This window comes from Trichechus manatus, unplaced genomic scaffold (genome assembly GCF_000243295.1).
Source record: "Trichechus manatus latirostris isolate Lorelei unplaced genomic scaffold, TriManLat1.0 scaffold00024, whole genome shotgun sequence".
NCBI lineage: Eukaryota > Metazoa > Chordata > Mammalia > Sirenia > Trichechidae > Trichechus > Trichechus manatus.
This window is the reverse complement of record NW_004443960.1, coordinates 21,567,283-21,589,597: the sequence shown is the minus strand read 5'-3', so window position 1 is coordinate 21,589,597 and position 22,315 is coordinate 21,567,283. Positions and strand designations below refer to the sequence as shown.

Here is a 22,315-nt window from a genome sequence, read left to right as displayed (position 1 = left end):
GGTGGCCCCACTCCATTGCTCGGCAGTTGCCATCTGCGCATGCGTAGGCTGAGCGATGGATTTAATTGGCTTGATTGAGGCCGCGCCAGGCCCGTGTGGGCAAGCTGGACGCGCGCTGAGGGCATCTCCGGCCCAACATTCCTTATCTAGACGCCTCTGGGGCCAAGGGCCAGCCGGCTCGGGGCTGGCCACCGCTGCTCTTTTCTTTCCGCCACCGGCCCGATGGAAGAGCCTACCGGAAAGCCCCTCAGCTGTGAGGAGAAGGAAAAGGTGCCGGGGGTGCGGGAAGGGCTGACACAGGACTCTGACCCTCCCCCCCCCCCCGGTTTTTCCGAGGCTTTTAGACCCGTCTCTGTTCCCTCTGTCCTACTAGGGTAGCAGTGACTTCTGACCTGTACTCCTCTCAGGGTTAAGGGGGGACGGGGAACGAAAGTTTGTAGAAGAGCGCTGTACTCACGTGGTGGCGTTTAAATAACAAATGTTCATCATTCCAACAGCAAGGCATAAATACAAAATGTAAAACTTTGTAAAGTCCCCTTTGACATGCCCTGCCCGCCACACACACACTTTCAATCTTGGTTCCTGCTCCCCTCACAGGCTAGGTTTCTTCGTGTGTGTGTGTTTTAGTTGTTGTACTTCCTAAGCCCCCAACGTCCATATTAGCTCGAAGGTATTTTGTGCTTGCTGTGCCAGGCATTGTGCTAAACTCTTCATTCGCATTAATTCATCAGTCCTCTTATCCTAGCTTGCCTTCTACTGTGGGTGAGACAGATCATTTGCAAGTAAACAGGATAACTCCAGATATTGATAAGGTTCATGATAAACAGGGCCCTGTGACAAGCAGTCTAGAATAGAGGTTAAGAGCAGACTCTACAGCTCGACTGCCCGGGTTAGAATCATGGCATTTATAAACTGTGTGAACGTGGACAAATTGCTTAATTTATCCATGTTTTAGTTTCCTTATCTGTAAAATGAGGATAATAATAGAACCTAGTTCATAGGATGGTTGTGAGGATTAAATAAGTCAGTATATGGAAGTCAGAAAAGTTCTTGGTACCAACTGAAGCATATTACAAAAGTGTCAGCTATTATCATTAGTGCGTGATTGAGAATGACTAGGGGCAGAAGTGACCCCTTTGGATACTAGTAAGTACTGTAGTTAACAGGGTGCCATGGAAACTGAGAAAAATGCAGTAACTTGCTCAAATTCACACAATTGATAACTTGCCTAGTAGCAAACATGTTTTCCAGGTGGTAAGTCTTTTTTCTTTTTTTTTTTTTTTGTAAGGTAGACACTGAGAATAAAAATTCTGGTGATGTTTTATTGGCTGAAGAACTAGTTCCTCCAAAAAGGACTCTGGTTCCTAGAAAACAAAGAAAGAAAAAAAAAGGAGAGAGAGAGTGGCTTTGCTGCTGAGAGAATGCTTTGAACCTCAGGAATCAGAGAGACAAAGGGAATCTTAAACTTTCAGACTAGTAATTGGACTCAGCCCAACTTGCTTATATATTTATTTAATAAGTGTCTTAGGCTGGGTTCTCTAGAGAAACAAAACCAGTAAAGTGTATAACTATATGTATATAGAGAGATTATATCAAGGAAACAACTCACGCAGTTGTAGAGGCTAGAACGTCCCAAGTCCATGGATCAGGGTAGAGGCCTCTCCCAAGTCACACAGCCTGAGAAGCTGGCAAGCCCAAGATAGGCAGGTCAGAGAGCAAGGCTCCCGCTCACAGGCTGTGCAGATTGACGAGTCCCAGGTTTGGCAGATAAGCTGACAGCTCAAGTCCCAAGAACAGGAGATGAGACGACAGGAAACAGCCACAGGATCCAGAGAGAGCAAAAAGCCAGAACGTCTGCTTATATACAGATGCGGGCCACACCCCCAAGGAGACTCCTTTTCATCTGTTTGGCTACTCACAGTATATTCAATCATGGGAGTGATTACATTAAAACACTGAGAATCATGGCCCAGCCAAGTTGATACACAATCTTAACCATCACAATAAGTATGTGTTGAATGCCTACTGTATGCCTGGTTGAGAATTCAGCAGTGAAAGCTTCAACTTCACTGGACTTCTGTATGTTCCTCAAATATACCTAGCTCATTCTACCATGGGGCCTTCACATTTGTGCACTCTGCCTAAAATGCCTTTTCTTTTGTTCTTTCCAAAGCCAGCTCCTTCCTCCTTCAGCTCTAAGCTCAAATTTTCCTCAGAAATGCTTCCCTGGCCACCTGTCTGAAGCAGTCCATTCTCTGTAGCCCAGTCACTCACATCACCCTGTTTATCTAGGTATTTGACAACATAGGAAATCATCTTGATTGTTTACTTGTTTCTTTTCTGTGTCCTTTAGTATATGTAAGCTACCTGAGAGCAGGAGCCTTGACCACCCTGTATCTCTAGCACCTGGAACAATAACTGACACATAATGGGTATCAGTTGTTGTTCCAAGTTTTAGAGATACCTGGAACAAGAACTGATAAAGAGATTAATTTGTTGAGTAAATGTCTGAGGATGACCACCTCTGCTATCTCCAGGGATCTCACAGTGAGGTGGGGAAACAGAGAAGTAAACAGACAACTGAGTGTGATAAGTACTGTGATAGGGGAAGCACAGGGAAGGGGTGGTTGTCTAACCTGGATTTGGAGAAGGACCCAGAAGGCTACCCCAGGGAGAGAAAAATCTAAACTGAGATTTGAGGAATCAGTAAGAATTAGAAAAATAAGTGGAGGAGAAAATGCTCCAGGTGATAGGAGCAGTCTATTGGGAAGGTCTTGAGATATTAGAGAGTTTGGTGTTTTGTGAGAATTGAAAGTAGATCATTATGGCCAGTGTTACTCCATCCACTGTCTCCTGCTGAGGGACCCTCCTGAGCATTACAAACTCATATCTGATGGGCACTGTATCCCTTCCCTCTGACTCCATCTTTTTCCCTGCTCAGTATTGTTTGGTGTCTTTCTTCCAGTTGAAGCAAAAACTAGCATTCTTGAAAAGGGAATACAGCAAGACACTGGCCCGCCTTCAGGTAAGTGAATGTTATTGTTCTTTCAAACTGAGGTATTTTAGTGCAAACTTTATATAAACAGTTATTCATAATAAAAGCTTTATAGAAAATTTATTTCTTTTCCTTAAAGTTATTCCTTGAACTGCTTTTGTTTTTTCTAGCGTGCCCAGAGAGCTGAGAAGATTAAGAATTCTATTAAGAAAACAGTAGAAGAACAAAGTTGCTTGCTTCAGCAGGAAATTGCGCCACGGCTAAACCACTCAGGTAAGACTAGCACATTATTCACTCATGCTCGCTTTATTATTTCTTTTCCCAGTATATATGGCTGTGATTCTTTTTCCCAGAGTAGAAGATAAGGACTACCAGTAGACTTTTTTTTTTTTTTAAATTAAGATATTATTCATGTACCATAAAATTTACTCTTTTAAAGTTGTTGTGGATTGAATTATGCCCCCCAAAAATATGTGTTGTAAGTCCTAATATGTGTTGTAAATCCTCTGTGCCTGTGATTATAATCACATTTGGGAATGGGCCATCTTTGTTGTGTTGATGAGGCAAGATTAGTGTGGGGTGTATCTTGAGTCAATCTCTTTTGAGATATAAAAGAGATTAAACAAGCAAGTGAATAAGAGAGATGGGGTAAGATAGATGCCAAGGCACATGGAGATCTTGAAGGAACTAGGAAGCAGAAGCTGAAGAGATGAGGAATTCCTTCAGAGCCAACAGAGAGAGAAAGCCTTCCCCTAGATTTGGCACTCTGAATTCAGACTTCTAGCCTCCTAAACTATGGGAAAATAAATTTCTGTTTGTTAAAGCCATCCACTTGTAGTATTTCTGTTATAGCAGCACTAGATAACTAGGCAAAATTTGGTATCAAGAAGTGGGGGTGCTGCTCTAACAAATACCTAAAAATGTGGAATTGGTTTTGGAATTGGGTAATGGGGTAGAGGCTGGAAGAGTTTTAAGGTGCCTAATAGTAAAAGCCCAGATTGCCTTGAAGAGACTGTTGGTAGAATTATGGATGTCAGAGGCAATGCTAGTGAGGGCTCAGAAGGAAGTGAGGAGAGCCATAGAGAAAGTCTTTATTGTCTTAGAGAATACATATAGTACCAGCAACAGAATGTTGCTAGAAATGTGGATGTTAAGTATGCTTCTGGTGAGGTTTTAAACGAAAATGATGAACATGTGATTGGACAATGGAGAAGGGGCGATGCTTTTTATGCAGTGGCAGAGAACTTGTCTGAATTATGTTCAAATGTTTGGTAGAAGGTAGAACTTGCAAGTGATGAACTTGGATATCTGGCTGATGAGATTTCTAAGTAAGATATTAAGGAGGCTGTGTGGTTTCTCCTTGCGGCTTATAGTAAAGTGTGAGAGGAAAGAGATAGATTTAAAAGTAAACTGTGCAAAATGAAAACAGAACTTAAAGATTTGGAAAATTCTGTTGTACAAACTAAGGGTATGTGTCCTAGAATGTTCACCAAGAACATGGCTACACCAATCTTTATTAAAGAGATTAAGCCTGTGACTGCACCTAACCAACTACCACAGCATAAAACTCATCAACTTAGACTGAAGGAATTCTATAGGCCTCTTGGAAATCTACAGACAGGAAGCAGGCAAAGAAGTACATCTGCTATCTTCCAAGAAAAGAAAAGGACCATCACTGGAACAGCTTGGACAGCAACAGAACTATTGGAAGGAGCATGGGAAGCAGGGCCTTCTCGGTTTCAAAGGGTAGGACCATAGTCTCTTGGATCTCAAAGGGTGGGGCCATAGCCTCCTAGGTTTCAAAGAGTCGAATCTTTGCCAATTCAGTTCAGGAGTATGGGGCTGCCATTAAGGTGTGCCAGGGGGATGGGGCCACTGCCCAAAGCTGAGGGGTTGGGGCTGCCATGCCCAAGGGGCAGAACGGGGGGCCTGCCGGGGCTGAAGGGGTGGGGTCGCCACTCAAAGGGACTAGGAGAATGTGGCTACCTAAAGCTGAGGGAGCAGAATTGCTGTTCCAGAGGGCCTGGAAGGCACAGCTGGAGCCCAGGGCCAAGGACATGGCCGACACCCAGAGCCTGGAGGGGCAGGGCCGTTGCCCAGATGGTCCCAAAGAACAGAGGATTATTTTCAGTCCTTGAGCACTAATGTAAATTGTTCTGCTGGGTTTTGGACTTACTTGGTGTCCGTTATCCCTTCTTTCCCTCCCGTTTCTCCCATTTATAACAGAAATGTCTACCTTGTGCCTGTTCCACCATTGTTCTTTGGAGACAGATAACTTGTAGTTTAGATTTCACAGGTTCACAAACGAAGAGAACTTTTGCTCCAGGATGGAATACACCTTAAGTCTCACCCATATTTGATTTAGATGATTCAGAAGATGAGATTTTGGACTTGGAGTTGATTTAAGATTTTTGGGATAATGTGATGGGGTGAATGTGTTTTGCATATAGCAAAGACATTTCTTTTTTGGGGGGCCAAAGGGTAGAATGTTATGGATTGAATTATATTCCCAAAAATATGTGTTGTAAATCTTAACCTCTATGCCTGTGGTTGTATAATCCCATTTGGGAATGGGCTGTCTTTGTTATGTTAAAGATGGCAGGATTAATGTAGGGTGTACCTTGAGTCAATCTCTTGAGATATAAAAGAGAGTAATTAAGCAAGCGAATAAGAGAGATGGGGTAAGATAGATGCCAAGACACATGCAGATCTCCAAAGAACCAGGGAGCAGAAGCCAAAGAGACAAGGACCTTCCTCCAGAGCCAATAGAGAGGGAAAGCTTTCCCTTAGAGCTGGTACTCTGAATTCAGACTTCTAGCCACCTAAACTGTGAGACGATAAATTTCTGTTTGTTAAAGCCATCCATCTGTGGTATTTCTGTTATAGCAGCACTGAATAACTAAGACAAAAGTGTGTAATTCAGTGGGTTTTAGTATAGTCACAAGATTCACAAGATTGTGTAACCATCATCACTATTTAATTTGAGAATATTTTCATCTCCCCAAAAGGAAACTGTACCCATTAGCAGTCTTCCCATTTCCCTTTTCACCCTGCCCTAGGCAACCACTAATCTATTTTCTGACTCTATCAATTTGCCTATTCTGGACATTCCATATAAGTGGAACTATATGATATATGGTCTTTTGTGTCTTCTTTTACTTAGCATAATGTTTTCAGGGTTTATCTATGTTGTAGCGTATATCAGTACTTCATTCCTTTTTGTGGATGAATAATATTCCATTGTATGAATATATCCCATTTTGTTTATCCATTCATCAGTTGGTGGACATTTGCTTTGTTTCCACTTTTTTGCTATTATGAATAATGCTGTATGAACGTTCATGTACAAGTTTTTGTGTGGACATATATTTTTTATTGTCTTGGGTGTATACCTAGGAGTGGAATTGTTGGGTCATGTGGTAACTCTGTGTTTTAAGTTTTTAAGTAACTGCCAGCTATTTCCAAAAGTGGCTGTACCATTTTACATTCATATAAGCAATGTATGAGGGTTCCGATTTCTCCGCATCTTTGCCACTACTTGTTATTTTCTGTCTTTGTTTTTTATTATAGCTATTTTCATGGATGTGAAGTGGTAGCTTACTGTGGTTTTGATTTCTAATTCCCTAATGACTAATGAGGAACCCTGGGTGGTGCAGTGGTTAAGTGTTCAGCTGCTAACCAAAAGGTTGGTAGTTCAAATCCACTAGCTCCCCCTTGGAAATCCTATGGGGCAGTTCTGCTCTGTCCTATACATCGCTGTGGGTCAGAATCATCTTGACGACAGTGGGTTTGGGTTTTTTTGTAGTTGTTTGTTTTAATGAAGAGCTCTGGTGGCACAGTGATTAAGCGCTCAGTTGCTAACTGAAAAGTCAGCAGTTCGAACCCACCAGCTGCTCCACAAGAGAAAGATATAGTAGTCTGTTTCCATAAAGATTATAGCCTAGGAAACCCTAGGAGCACTTCTACTTTGTCCTATCGGGTAGCTATGAATAGGAATCAACTCGACAGCACACCACGACAACAACAGCAATGATGACTAACGATGTTTAACATCTTTGCATGTGCACATTGGCCATTTGTATACCTCTTTAGAGAAATGTCTGTTCAAGTCCTTTGCCCTTCTAGAAACTGGGTTGCGTTTTTATTGTTGAACGTTTGTTACATATTCTGGATATAAGACCCTTACAAGATACATGATTTGCAAGTGTTTTCTCCCATTCCCTGAACAATAGACTCTTTATATTTTCAGTTAGATTATTTAGTTGCTCTTTCCCCCCCTTAGCTTTTAGAACTTACACATTATTACTTAAATATTAGGAAGATGATTTAAAATATATGTTTATATGTTTACAGAGGGAAAAAGTCTGGATAGAAATTAAAAAACAAAGGTAATTTCTCGTATTAAAAGTTAGATAATTTATAATCACAAAATTGGGAGCTATTGAAATAGGGAAGTGGTGTTAAAATCACTTGAGCCAAAAACAAAGAAGTAATAGATGGATATAAAAAATTAGGTGAGATTAAAAAATGAAAAGGTGATTGTGACAAATAATCAATTATCTTTAGTTTAAAAAAAAAACTTTTTTCACTTTAATTCTATTCTATTTACTTAAAATTGCCATAGTTTATTAGCTTATTAAAAATGGGGACCTTGATATGCCTGGATGAAATTCCATTGATCTTTCTTAAATAAACATTTTGTAGTATTTATAATATTTTTTTAAAAAATATGGAGGTTTTTTTTTTGTTTCCCTTTAAAAGGAAAATATTACTTATGTGTTTTTTTTCTCCTCAGAACCTAAAAATAAAGTATCTCCTTTTGAAAAATTACAAATCAGCACCCATCTTGATGATGAAACTGGAGAAAAGACATGTATCACCCTTGATATTGAGCCTGAGTCATTTAACCTTGGAGATGGCCCAGTGGAAGAATCACATCTACAAAGAACAGATGGTATCCAAGAACATTTTCCCTACAGGGTCAGTGACCCTGATGGTGAGAAAAGGCAGAATAAGCTGCCAGGGAGAGGAAAGCAGCAGCAGAAAAGAACATTTATTTCTCAGGGGAGAGAATCTTCCTTTGACTGTGATTCACTTATACTCTCTGGAAAAAGAATAAAGGAACAGGAAAAAATCAATAGGGAAAATCCTCAGACTCCAGTATCTGAAATAAAAACTCACCTTTCTAGTCCTAAGCATGAAATTCCAGATTCTCCAGCATTAGTTACAGAGACTAATGAAAGGAATGTATTAATTCCACCAACTGCCAAGCCAGAAAGAGATACTCATGGACTCTTAAGAGGGAATAATTTCCCCAGGGCAACTACACTTCATTTGCATACTCCCTCAGATACTAGTAGAGGCCAGCAACTTGAACACATACCTCCTAAAGCTAACTGTGAGCTTGCTAACATTAGCACTACTTCACCTGTAAACTTAGAGGCCCAAGGTAAAAAAATGACTGTCTTTGTAAATAACCCAGTGGTAAATAAAAATGTAAGTGCAGGTGACCAGGTGCCTGGAAGCCGTAACTTAGTGGCAGATAATTCATGTTTTGTAAATGAGCTCACTTACAATAACTTATTGGCAAGTGAAAACCAAAACTTAAAAGAACGGAATCACATTGAGAAGTCTTTAAAACCTCCCAGTAATATTCCTGATGGTAGAAATGAAAGTCTTCTGGAGAATGAGGTTCTAAATCAATCTAAGAGTTTTAGCCTGGAATCAGTCTCTCCTGTTTCTACAGAAGATCAAACATATTCTTGTACAATGCTTGAAGGTCTTCTATTTCCTGCAGAATATTATGTTAGAACAACACGAAGCATGTCAAATCGCCAAAGGAATGTAGCCTTGGAAGCTGTAAATCAGAGTCATTTGGATGTCAAGAAGAAAGGATTTAAAAATAAGGAGACAACTGAAAATTTAAACCTTTCCTATGAAGAAACTGACCAAAGTGAAATTAGGGTATCTGACACATGGACAGGACAACCAAGTTCAAGAAGTCCTCAGAAAATTGTCTCATTAACTGAGGTCAGCCGTCCCACCAGACCTGCTAAAGATAATGACTTTTTTAGGAAGTCAGTTGCCCAGCCATCTAGTAGAAGAAACAGAGGAAAAAGAAAATCAACATGCACCCCAATATTGGATGATCATGAACTTATTTTGCCAACTTCTGGCACATCAGGTGTTACCAGATCCAAGGAAGAAGTCACCTTGCACAAATATCAAAATGAAAAAGAAATTCATGGTGAGAAGAGTTAATGTGATGGATGATGATGATGGTAGTTAACACTGTTCTATTGTGTCCTATGGGATTGCCTTGAATGGGCATCAGCGGCAGTGGGTTTGGTTTTTTGGTTTCTGTGCCTGGCACTGTTTAAATGCTGTACAGATACTAAATCACTGAATCTTTACAGCAGCCCTATATGAGGTAGCATCTATTTTTATCCTGGCGTTAGAGGAAACTATGGGACGGAGAGGTTAAAGTGACTCACCAAGGGCACACAGCTCGTAAGTGGAAGAGCCAGGATTCAAACTTGGCAGTATGGTGCCAGAGTTCATTAATGTGGTTGAAAAGGTAGACACTGAGAAGAAATATAACAGGTATTTACCTAAAGTTATTATTTTTCAAGGATCATAGTGGAGCAGTGGTTAAGCCTTTGGCTGCTAATGAAAGGTTGGTAGTACAAACCCAGCCAGTGGCTTTGCAGGAGAAACATCTGGCAATCTGCTCCCATAAAAATTACAGCCTAGAAGACCCTGTAGGGCAGTTCTACTCTGTCTTATGGGGTCGCTATGAGGCAAAAATCGACTTGATGGCACCCAGCAACAATACTTGTTCAGGTACAACATGACCTTTATCCATGAGTAGAAGCTTTGTAACTAATGTCAGAGGCCTTTTTGAAGTAAAAGCAAGTGTGTATGAGTAAAAGTTTACTGACAAATTCCCTTAGGTGTGATCATATTTAAAAAATGCACTTTTTTGGATAAAATATCTAATGTAGTCTTTCTAAGTTATGTGGGGCACAGGATGGCAAGCGCTGTGTTATAATTTAAGCTTTTTAATTCATTTATTCAGAAGTGAGATAAACTGAGCATAAAAAGTGGATAATTCACTATGGCTCTATAGTAGGGATCAGCAAACTTTTTCTGTAAATGGGTAGATAGTAAATATTTTAGTCTTTATACTGTCTCAGTTGTAACTACTCAACTGTAGTATAAAAGCTACCATAGATAATATGTAAACATTACTGTGTTCCAGTAAAACTTTATTTATAAAAACAGGTGGTAGGCTGCTTTATACCATTGGACTCACACTTTGGTCTATGAGCTATAATTAATTAAATTAAAAATAATAATCATTCTGACTTTCTTGGTCTTCTTTTAAGGCAGCAAGAATACTGTGCAAAGGAATCAGAAAGTAAGACAATCAGTAATAAACTGGAAATATCCTTTTGGGTCGAATGAAGTAGTCTGCTGTGATTTTAATGATCTGCAGCCACAATTTGAATGTATAAAATTCCAGTCACTTTAGGAGCAGTAAGTTACTCTTTGCTTGAAAAGAGGATTAAATTTTCTTCAGTAAGAAGAGCTAGTGTTTTGTAGACTGTATTGGTAGCCTGATGGAATCATAGAGGTGAAAAGGACTTTAGAGATTCTTAGTCTTGTCCCCTTACAAGGGACTACGAGAGATGAGGGAAGATGAAGTGAATTGAGTTGCTCAAGGTAACAGCAAATCAGTGGCTGAGCTGAGACTAGACTGGGGTCTTCCTTCTCTCGGTTAATGCTGTCAGTAGCACACTATTCTGCTTTTTTGGTACTGCGAAAGGGAGAACTGCTAACCAATGTCAGTGAACAACTTGTGTAAAAATTGTTGAACGGGAACTGAATTCCTATGTAAAACCTTCACGGAAAACATAATAAAATAGTCTTTAAAAAAGAGGAGAAGGAGAACTGCTAGTTAACCACTAAACTATGACAATATTTTGAATCCTTTACTGAGTTTTCAGAGCTGTGGATGGAAAAGTAATGAACATTTTGTACTATATTTGTGTTAAAGGTACTCTCCTTTTTGAATATTAGTGTTTCTGTTCTCAGGCTTTGTTATTATTGTTGTTGCTTGTTTTTCTATTTCAGGGAAGGATGGTCGTGGTCAAAAAGAGAACTCCCTTTTATCCAGAGATAAGGCTTATTCTTTAGCTTTGGATCGTGATGCTTTCAATCCTCTATTTCATAAGGATGAAATGCTAAGTTTAAAGTTTCTGTCATCTTTTTTCAAAATCACAGACTTTCAGTTACCTGATGACGACTTCGGACTGCTTAAGCTCCAAAAACTGAAGTCCTGCTCAGAAAAAATGATTGAGTCTTTTGCATTGAAAACATGTGCAGAGAGGCATCTTAAAGAGGGAAATTGTACTGTTTGGGAGGAACTGATTCCTAAACAGATAGATACAGAAAAGGAAGTCTTGGAAAAGGAACTCATTGTTCTACCAGGAAAAGCACATCCTAAAATGCCAAACTTGGAAAGCCAGTCTAAGAAGGGGCTCTCTTCATCCATATTACTTTTCACTCCTTCAAACACTGTTGCACCTGATGATAATGACAGGCCTACAGCAGATATGTGTTCACCTGCCTTCCCCATCTTAGGCACTACTCCAGCTTTTGACTCCCAGGCACACTATGAAAATGTGTCTGCAGAGGTTGTTGGACATACTTGCTATATTCCCCAACTCTCTCAGTCGAAAGACACAGTCAGTCTTGCTAATGATAACAAACAATGCAACAGTTCAATCAGTCCCTCAAAATTGGATACCACCCTTCATGTGTCAGATAGGAAAGGACAACCAAACTGTGACTCGGGCTCCCAACCTGCACCTCTCCCCATGGAGTCATTAACTGCCAAAGGAAATCAGCTACGTGGAAGTACACGCCTGGAGTTGTGTAATGAGTCAGTTGAACAGGTACAATCTGTTTCCTTCATGAAATTTTCTTTGAAGAAATGAAATGTCTTAGTAACTATGGACAGCATGACTTCTTACACATTGGCCTCTCGGTGTTTAAGAATGTTTTAGTGTGTTTCTTTGATATGACTTCATTGTAAATATTGTTTATTCTGGAGAAATTAAGATTAATTAAAATAGTGTTTTTAAAATACAGGGTGATCCTGTTTTCTTTGTCATTAGTGAAGCAGTTGCGCTTGGAGCTTTGCTGCTGTTACTGGAGGAAATAAAAATATACGAAGGAGACATTTTGATGAGTGAGTGATGCAGGCAGACATCATTCATAAAGCTTAGATTAATGGTGTGACTTTTGTTTCCACAGGCTGAAATAGCAGACCTTCCTACTTGTGATAGCCTAAACCCAGGCAGCCTACAATTGATTTCTAAGTTAAAGGTCAGAAGAATGTTTCCTAATAGTGTGTCTTGTGTTTTACATCTCTGCAACATTTAACAGATTGATAGGAAAATGAAAAAGAATTTGATCATATAGCTTTTTGTTCTTTATTTAATGCTATTAAATGAAATTGGTAAAACAGACTCAGAAAAACAGATTTGTTTTCCAAAATATTCTACCTGTGTTTATATTTTGAGATCTTCTGAGGAAGTTTATACGTGAAGCTGTTGACAACAGCAATGTAGGCTAAGTAACTCAACTTTGTATTTAAATTTAAATCAGGCATTCTGATCAAAAGAGGGCGGGGGAAGGAGAGAGACAGAAAAGAGTCATTCATGCCTCTGTTACTCCAATGGTGTAATGTTTCTAGAATAACTGTTTATGGTGAATTATGATGTAACTAGTATACCTCGGCACTATTGACATTTTGGACTGGGTAATTCTGTGTTCTGGAGAGCCATCTTTTGCATTGTAGGATGTTTAGCCCCATCCTTAGCCTCTGCCTACTAGGTGCCTGTAGTAACCCCCTCCCTAGCTGTGATGACCAGAATGTCTCCAGACATTGCTAAACATCCCCTGGGGGAGCAAAATCACCCCCAGTTGAAAACCACTGGTGTAGAGGAGAGAGCTTTAAAGCCATATGGACTGTTTTTGCCTCTTACTAACTATATGACCCTCAGCAAATCAGCAAATTATTTAGCCTCTGAGCCCCAGTTTCCTTTTCTGTAAAAGGCAGATCATAATAGCTGTGGTCTATTTCAAAGCTATTCTTAAGTCAATTTTAATAACTTAGTTTCTTAAGGAATTAACATTTCATTCTTGCAAAGTTGTATGTAAAAAGTTATTCTAAATTTTTTTGTCTGTGTATATAATTAAGCCTCCCACCTGAAACCCTGGTGGCGTAGTGGTTAAGAGCTATGGGTGCTAACCAAAAGGTCAGCAGTTCGAATCCACCAGGCGCTCCTTGGAAACCCTACGGGGCAGTTCTACTCTGTCCTATAGGGTCGCTGTGAGTCGGAATCAACTTGAGGGCAATGGGCTTGACCTGGGCTTGGGCCATTTCTAATAATACATACTTTTTTGTTTTTTTCTCCCCTATATCAGACTTACCAGAGAGTTATCCATTCTGTTGGGCTTTCAAAAAAAATCAGTTTGGGGTTGTATTGAATATTAATTGGGGTTTTTTTGTTGTTTCCTGTTTCATTTATTTCGAATTTTATCCTTAATAATTTCTTCTGTTTTTCATTGTGTTTATTTTTTTATTCTGTTATTATTCTTTTACTAACTTTTTGAGTTGCATTCTTCCTTTATTTTAATATTTCTTACTTTCTAATAAATACCATTGAAATTTTTCTTGGAAATACTACTTTGGCCATGCCTTGTGGTTTTAAATATACAGTGCTTTCCTGTTGTTTGTTTATAAAAAGTGTGTCATTTCAATTTTTATATCCTCTTCAACCTCTGAGTGGTTGATCGGGATGTTTAATTTCTAAGTAGATAAGTTTTTATGGGCATCCTTTTTTGTGGTTAAAACTAAATTTAGCCTATTCTGAAATTATATATTTTTAAATCTATCAAGTTATAATTGTGTATAGACAGTTTTTTTAAGTTACATTAAGACCCCCAAAGCTCTTTATCTTTTGAACTGCGTAAAACTTTAATTACACTAACCTGATATTTCATCTAATCCTTGAAATTCATCACTTTTCAAATTTTATTTTTCATAAAACAGACCTCCAGTATCACTTTAAAATAACTGTTGTGGCTGTTTCGTTGTCAGAATCCTTCAGGATCCTGTTCCGTGGATGTGAGTACCACTTGGTGGGAAATAGCTGGTTGTAAAGAGCCATGCATCATAACTGCTTGTGAATATGTAGTTTCTCTTTGGAAACCTCTGGATACTTGGCAGTGGAAAAAAGTTTATACCTGGCACTTCACAGAGGTAAGTCAGAAATCTTAGAGCTGAAATAGATCTTTGTATTCATTTGCATGATAATATAGATGGGCAGCATACCAAAATTGGGATCTGTGACTGTGCAGGATCATACCAAATTATGGATAACATTGCAAAGAATGGGAATTCCAGAACACTTAATTGTGCTCATGAGGAACCTGTACATAGACCAAGAGACAGTCGTTTGAAGAGAACAAGGGGATACTGCATGGGTTAAAGTCAGGAATGGTGTGCGTCAGAGTTGTATTCTTTCACCATATTTATTCAACCTGTATGCTGAGCAAATAATCTGAGAAGCTGGACTATATGAAGCAGAACGGGGCATCAGGATTGGAGGAAGACTCATTAACAACCTGCGTTATGCAGATGACAGAGCCTTGCTTGCTGAAAGGGAAGAGGACATGAAGCTCTTACTGATGAAGATAGAAGACTACAGACTCAACATGGATTACACCTCAACATAAAGAAAACAGAAGTTCTCACAACTGGACCAATAAGCAACATCATGATAAATGGAGAAAAGATTGAATCTGTCAAGGATTTCATTTTACTTGGATCCACAATCAACACCCATGGAAGCAGCAGTCAAGAAATCAAACGACATACTGCACTGGCAAATCTGCTGCAGGAGACCTCTTTAAAGTTTTCGAAAGCAAAGATGTCACTTTAAGGACTAAGATGCGCCTACCCCAAGCCATGGTGTTTTCAGTTGCCTCATATGCATGCGAAAGCTGCACAATAAATAAGGAAGACTGAAGAAGAATTGACATGTTTGAACTATGGTGTTGGTGAAGAATATTGAATATACTTTGGACTGCCAAAAGAATAAAATCTGTTTTAGAAGAAGTACAGCCAGAATGCTCCTTAGAAGCAAGGATGGTGAGACTTTGTCTCACATACTTTGGTCATGTTATCAGGAGGGACCAGTCCCTGGAGAAGGACAGCATGCTTGGTAAAGTAGAGGGTCATCAAAAAAGAGGAAGACCTTCAACAAGATGGATCGACACAGTGGCTGCAACAATGGGCTCAAGGATAACAATGATTATGAGGATGGCACAGGACTGGGCAGTGTTTCGTTCTGTTGTATATAGGATCGGTATGAGTCGGAACCAACTCAGTGGCACCTAACAACAGCAACATAACTGTGCAAGGGACAACAGATGAGTTTTTTCCCAAGATTTTATGAAAATTTTCAAACATATAGAAAAGTTGTACGTGCCCACCATTATTTGCTTTATCACACGTTTATCTAAAGAGATGGATTTTTACGCTAGAGATATTGGAAGAGCTTGGAATTTCATGCCTATTCTGACTTCTAAACTTGCTGGTACCTATATTCCTTGCCCTTTACCAAACATTATTTCTGCTTCATTTTGAGATGTATTCCCTTCTAGTCTTTGTCCAGTCACACATATCTTACATGGTTGCAATCCTAGTGCGCTTAAAATTTTTAAATCTACCTTTTGTCACCATATAAACATTTTTCTTGTTTCTATGTATTGTTCTTTGTTGATCGTCATTCTTGTTCTCCACCATATCCCCAGCTCCTAGCACTATGCTTTGCACACAAGTGCTCAATAAATGTTTGTTAAATGAATAAATTTTAATTTTAAATGGCTGCATAATGCCAGAATTTGCTAATTATTCTACTGTTAGACATATAGATTATGTTAAATAAATGCTACAGTAAATGTTGTTGGTGCTATTGAGTGGATTCCGACTCATAGTGACCCCGTGTGACAGAGTAGAACTGCCCCATAGGGTTTTCTAGGCTGTAATCTCTATGGGAGCAGAAGGCCAGGTCTTTTGTGGAGCCACTGGATAGGTTTGAATTGCCGGCCTTTCGATTAGCAGCTGAGCACTTAGCCATTGTGCCCCTATGGCTCCTTGCTACAATAAATACCATTGTTCATGTAGCTTATTTGGATTTACAGCTTACTAAAAAGGGATGTTTACTGAACCTTCTCATATTTATTTGAATGTTAGAAACTATCCTGGCATAGTGAGAATAGAAAGGAATGTGATAAATTTTGGAAAATTTAGATTAATTAAAAATGGAACACCAGAGGCCATGTGGGAGAGTAAGAAGGAGCATCTTGCTGTGGCCCAAAGATAGGAGTTTGAGTCCTGACTGCTCTTTACTAGCTGTGTGACCTTGGACAGCCTGGTGTCACCACAGCTCTCTGAGAGTTATTTCTCCCCATTGACATCAGGATATTAAAAATAAACAACCAAATATAATTTTGGGCTGTTTTGTTTTATTTAGGTTCCAGTATTACAAATAGTTTCAGTGCCTGATGTTTGTAATCTTGTGTGTGTGGCTTTGGGAAATTTGGAAATCAGAGAAATCAGGTATGTAATTCTCAAGTGATTTTTTTTTTCTTTATCTTTGTCTCTATCAGACTGTTAGGTACACATTATAACGTGGCTTGAGTCTTGAAAGAATCTGAATTTAGATCTAAAGAGAGATTTGTTTAAAAAGTAAATAAATAAATAAACTATCAATAGAATGGCATCCTGGAATGAAATTTCCATTTAAAATTTGAAACTAGTCCTTTAATATTAAAGACTACTTCTCCCCATTTTTCCTTTTATTTTGTTTAGGGCATTACTTTGTTCCTCTAATGATGGAAGCGAAAAGCAGTTGCTACTGAAATCCGGAAATATCAAAGCTGTTCTTGGCCTGACAAAGAGGAGGCTGGTCAGCAGCAGTGGGACCCTTTGTGATCAACAAGTAGAAATCATGACATTTGCAGAAGATGGAGGGTAAGAAAAGCATTGATTTATTTGAACTATGAAATAGAGAATGACTTTATCGCAGGGTGCAGAAAGTCAGGATCACTGCTAGGATCTTGTTTTTCTGTGCTGTAGATGTAGTATAAAGGAGCTCTGGTGGAGCAGTGTTTAAGCCCTCAGCTGCTAACTGAAGGGTTGAAAGTTTGAACCCACCAGCCACTCCTTGAGAGCAGGATGTGTCATCTGTAAAGATTACAGCCTCGGAAGCCCTGCGGGGCAGTTCTACTCTGTCGTATAGGGTAGCTGTGTATGGCAGTTGGTTTAGGTGTAGTGTAGCAGGTATTGCCTCAGCACAAGGCTGTAGCGTACAAGCAGTTTAGGGAGATAGAAGCTAGACATGACAGGGAAGATGTCAGTGGAGTAGAGAGGCTCAGCAAACATAGTTTGCTTTTTCTTTGGTCTTCTTTGAAATTTCCATCCCTTAAATATGAGAAGTACCTAACTGGATTGACAGAGTGGCTGCAACAATGGGCTCAAGCATAGCAATGATTGTGAGGATGGCTGCAGCCCAGGCAGTGTTGTACATAGGGTCACTACGAGTTGGAACGGACTCTATCGCACCTAACAACAACAACAAAGGTCCTAGGCCTTTTTCGTATTCCATTCACTTTGTTTCCATTTTTTCACTTACCATCTAGGGGCTGACTTCTTGCAAACAGGTATCTCTAGCTCTGTGCTGTCTCTCAATCTCTAGACCTGCATACCTATTTATTAGACATCTTCTGGATACCTCAAATTCAACCTGTTGAAAGCTGAACTCTTATAGCATCCCCTGTGTGTCTCATATACTCATCACAGTTTATTGTGATTAATTATTTGTCTTCCTTTTCTTTTTTTATAATTGTACTTTAAATGGAGGTTTACAGAACAAACTAGCTTCTCATTAAACAGTTAGTACACATTTTGTTTCGTGACATTGGTTACCAACCCCAAGACATGTCAATGCTCTCCCTTCTTGACCTTGGGTTCCCTGTTACCAGCTTTCCTGTTGCCTCCTGTCTTCTAGTCCTTGCCCATAGACTGGTGTGCCCCTTTAGTCTCGTTTTGTTTTATGGGTCTGTTCAGTCTTTGGCTGAAGTGAACCTCAGAAGTGACTTCATTACTGAGCTAAAAGGGTGTCTGGGGTCCATATTCTCAGGGTTTCTCTAGTCTTTGTCAGGCCAGTAAGTCTGGTCTTTTTTTGTAAGTTAGAATTTTGTTCTGCATTTTTCTCCAGCTCTGTCCAGGACCCTCTATCATGATCCCTGTCAGAGCAGTCAGTGGTGGTAGCTGGGCACCATCTAGTTGTGCTGGACTTAGTCTGGTGGAAGCTGTGGTAGTTGTGGTCCATTAGTCCCATCTGTCTTTTCTAACAAGGGAGAGCAGAGACCTTGCTTGTCTTTTCATTCATGACCTATTGAAGTAATCTATGGAAAAGACAAATAATGATTTGCTTAAATTAGGAAAGTGTTAGTGGAGATGGAGAGAAGCAGACAGATTTGAGAGATGAGAATATAAAATCTTTAGGACCTGGTGATTGACTAAAGAGAGAGGAGACAAGGATAATGTCCGGGTTTTTGGGTTGTTCACTTGGTTAGATGGTATACTTTGTTGAGATAAGGAATGTAGAGGGAAACATGAGGTTTAAAGATAAAACTTGTGAGTTTAATTTTGGATATGATGAATTCGAGGTACTTGCAACATATCTAAGTAGATAATATGCACAATAATATATGTTCAAAGTAAAAAGAAAATTAGAATATGCATGTTTTCTGGTTTACATTTTTTTTCCCCTGGAATTAGGCTAGTTTTCATTATGCATAGTTCAAGAATGTATAGAAGAACTGCTTAGAAATTGTTTTGGTGCAAAGTACTGATTTTTAATGCTATTTAAAATGCAGAAGCAAAGAAAAACAGTTTTTGATGCCCCCCGAAGAGACTATACTAACTTTTGCTGAGGTCCAAGGAATGCCAGAAGCTCTGCTTGGTACCACCATAATGAACAGCATTGTTATTTGGTAAGCTTTCCCTCTGGGTCCTCAGTTTCCCCACCTGTAATATGAGCATTTACCCGTAACGTCACAGATTTGTTGTGAAGTTTAGATAAGAGACTGTAGAAACATGATTGGGTTTTGTGTTTTTACTATCAAATGTGAAAAAGGTCAATCTGAGAAGACTATTTTAAAATAAATGGAATTTTATTATTGTCAAAATTTTCAGTTTTTGCTTCTGGTTAATGGCTGAGTAGCTTCTATAGGATCAACTCGCCTACCTCACGTGACTGTAAACTCTGGACAAAATATGAAAAACAACTATCTGAAGGCACCGAAGAGCAAACAAAAGGAGAGAGATACTGGAGGAGATTCCACACTCTGAAGAAGGGAACGGTGCTGGGCGAGGTTCCTGTTTTTATGGCCGAGGGCAACCCCCAGTCTGGGCACTGGGTGACTAAAACCCTGTAGAAAGCCTTCCATCGTACTGGCTTAAAGAAGTAAAGGATGGAGTTTTGAGTGACCCTAGCAGCTAGAAAGGAAGAAGGAAAAAAATCCCCAAAAGGAAAGAGCCAGACAGAACGAGCTTTAAGGTCTAGGTATAATATTTGCCTAAATATCTGGCAGGCTTTTGTGTATACCCAGGGCAGTCTACAAGCAGCCTAGCTAAGGCTAAAAGAATTGAGCTGTGATTTCAGCCTTTAGAGTTGGAATTCAGCCAAGTTAACTTGCTAACTAGAACCAAAAAAAAAAAATCAGTAATCTTCAGAGGAACATTACAGAATCCAGAATTTATGCCAGGTATCATTATAATGTCTAGGATGCAATCCAAAATTGCTAGATATTAAAAAAAAAAAAAATGTATGCTTATAGGAGCCAAATTAACAAATTTGGGATACCAAAATTGAGGAGTCCCCAGCTACCTCCTCATGAATACAGGGGAGAATTATACTTGGCTATAAGCACTCACAAGGTTAATTTTATACTATTAACTTTGTAAACACTCTTCCTTCTAGCTTCCCTGACAAAACAAAAAACCTTCAGTGGTTCTCCTGTGTATTCAACCTATGTCCAGATTATTAGCCTATCCGTTAGGGTCCTCTACCATTCACCTGTCTTTTCCACCTGTATCTTACGTTATATACTGGTCCAAACAAACCAGACCACTTGTTTTTGAAACAGGCAATGCTATTCTTACCCTGTGCTTCTCTTAAGACTGTATAAGAGCTTCACAGATAGCTCTGGCCTAGCTCTGCCACTCCCATTAAAATCAGAGGAAGATAGTCATGGGGCCCATGCTTGCTTTTCCTCAGCTTCCACTTCCCCAGCCTCTATTACAAAACTTTCTCTCCTGCTATTCCGTACTCTTTAGCTCCCTTTTTTCTTCCCACCTCTTCCCTTTTTCTAAATGTAGTCCCTTGGTATTTCACATATAATGGATTACAAAGGAATTTGATGTTGGGGAGGGGTCGCTATACTTGGCTTCTTACCTTCCTTTAAGGGGTATCTTCAACTCCACAATTGTCTTAAGTTCTTTCTCTGTCACATTACATCAGCCTTCATTGATGTTCCCTCTTTGAATTCATATTATCCTTATGTATAACTTAGCCTGTACTACTTTGTATTATTTATCCTTTCTGATCCTTGAAGATAGGTACCGTGTCTTACATTTATTCTTAGTGCCTACCTTAGCTCCTTGCATAGAGTAATCAAAGATATACTGATTATACTGTGTATCAAAAGTTATCACTTACTTTTGGGATCTATATAATTTTTTATTTGCATATAGTACTTACCTGTCCTGTTTAACTCCTGACTTGTTAGGTATCTAAAGTGATTTGTGTTATACTCAAAGCCGAAGTGGCCTTTTTTGAAACTATTACTGAAAGGTCTAAGTATTTCATCTCAGTCAAGGTACATTAACTAAGCACTCATCTTTCAATCATTCAGTAAATAGTTGAGTTTCTATTTATATACCAGTCTCTGTGAGAGATGCAAGATGAATCAGATATGAATCTTTGTCCCAAGGCCCCTAAAATCTAACAGGTAAATTAAAGACTCCTTTATGGTTCTAGGATAAAATTTTTAAAGTGATGGAGGTTTGGTCAAAGTGCTTTGGAATTTGAGGAAGGAGCAATTACTAAACACAGAGCATATACTAACTTCTATAGGGAATAAACCTACTCTGGTATCTGATATTCCTGATATGAAAAAGAAAATTATTTAAATATAAACATTTTACTTTGATTTCAAGAGGTTTTTCTTACCCACAAGCCTGAAAATACCTGACCCAGAGCTGATCTGCCTGAAGCTTTGCTGACCTGTTTTTTTTTTTTTCACCCAAAATTGCTAATCATCTTTGCAGCATGGTTAAACTTGTGTTTTGTCTTTTTTTTCCTCCCAGCCCAAAGAGAGCAGTCAATAATACCTGTTACCTCCTGATTTAATTAAAAATACTATGTGCTTCCTTAATTTTAATTTTAAGAGGTCTCAATAACTGCAAATGTGTAAAGGGCCAAATTTTCAGGAGTTAAACTTTCTAATGCTAACTCAGTTACCATTAAGTACTTCGTCACCGTGGAAACTTGTATTATATTATCTGTTATCCCCCGCTGTTCTGGTACTGTAATCGCTTGTAGCTTACTCCTCTCGATAGAGTCCCACATAATTCTTAGGGTTTCTTCATTTTTTTTTAATCCTTTTATCTGATTTTTCCTCAAATAAGTTGATTTGCAGTGCTTTATCTTCAATCTCACTAATTCTGACTTCCATTGCCTCAGTTCTGCTCTTATGACTTTCTATTGAGTTGTCTAATTCTGAAATTTTATTGTTAATCTTCTGGATTTCTGATTGCTGTCTGTCTACGGATTCTTGCAGCCTGTTAAATTTGTCATTGTGCTCTTCTGTAATCTTCTTAAGTTCTTCTATTGCTAGGTCTGCATTTTGCCAGATCTCCTTCCTGATCTCTCGAAGAGTTCTGTATATTAATCTTTCGTATTCTGCCTCCGGTAATTCCAAGACATTCTTTTCCTCTGGAAAATTTCTCGATTCTTTATTTTGGGAGCTTGCTGAAGCCATCACGGACTGCCTCTTTATGTGATTTGATATTGACTGTTGTCTCTGAGCCATCAATAAGTTATTATATTTATTTATTTTATGTTTGCTTACTGTGTCCTAGCTTCTTGTTTTGTTTTGATATGCCAAATA

The 22,315-nt window shown here is 39.0% G+C and overlaps 1 protein-coding gene across 3 annotated transcripts in view; it reads left to right on the top strand.

Annotated features, from left to right (window-relative positions):
* Nucleotides 1-50: 50 nt before the first annotated feature.
* Nucleotides 51-22,315, top strand: part of PALB2 (partner and localizer of BRCA2) — a 31,150-nt gene continuing 8,885 nt past the window's right edge. The window contains exons 1-10 of one of the 3 annotated variants that reach the window (XM_023728526.1): nucleotides 51-270; nucleotides 2,966-3,025; nucleotides 3,166-3,268; nucleotides 7,791-9,242; nucleotides 11,282-11,955; nucleotides 12,317-12,388; nucleotides 14,169-14,330; nucleotides 16,609-16,694; nucleotides 16,947-17,108; nucleotides 19,019-19,135. In XM_023728526.1, the coding sequence (XP_023584294.1) occupies nucleotides 223-270; nucleotides 2,966-3,025; nucleotides 3,166-3,268; nucleotides 7,791-9,242; nucleotides 11,282-11,955; nucleotides 12,317-12,388; nucleotides 14,169-14,330; nucleotides 16,609-16,694; nucleotides 16,947-17,108; nucleotides 19,019-19,135 (2,936 nt within the window). In that variant the 5' untranslated portion in view covers nucleotides 51-222. Of the gene's footprint in view, nucleotides 271-2,965; nucleotides 3,026-3,165; nucleotides 3,269-7,790; nucleotides 9,243-10,383; nucleotides 10,416-11,131; nucleotides 11,956-12,316; nucleotides 12,389-14,168; nucleotides 14,331-16,608; nucleotides 16,695-16,946; nucleotides 17,109-19,018; nucleotides 19,136-22,315 lie in introns of those variants that run through there. The other 2 variants (XM_004373459.2, XM_023728527.1) reach the window with 2 other exon arrangements.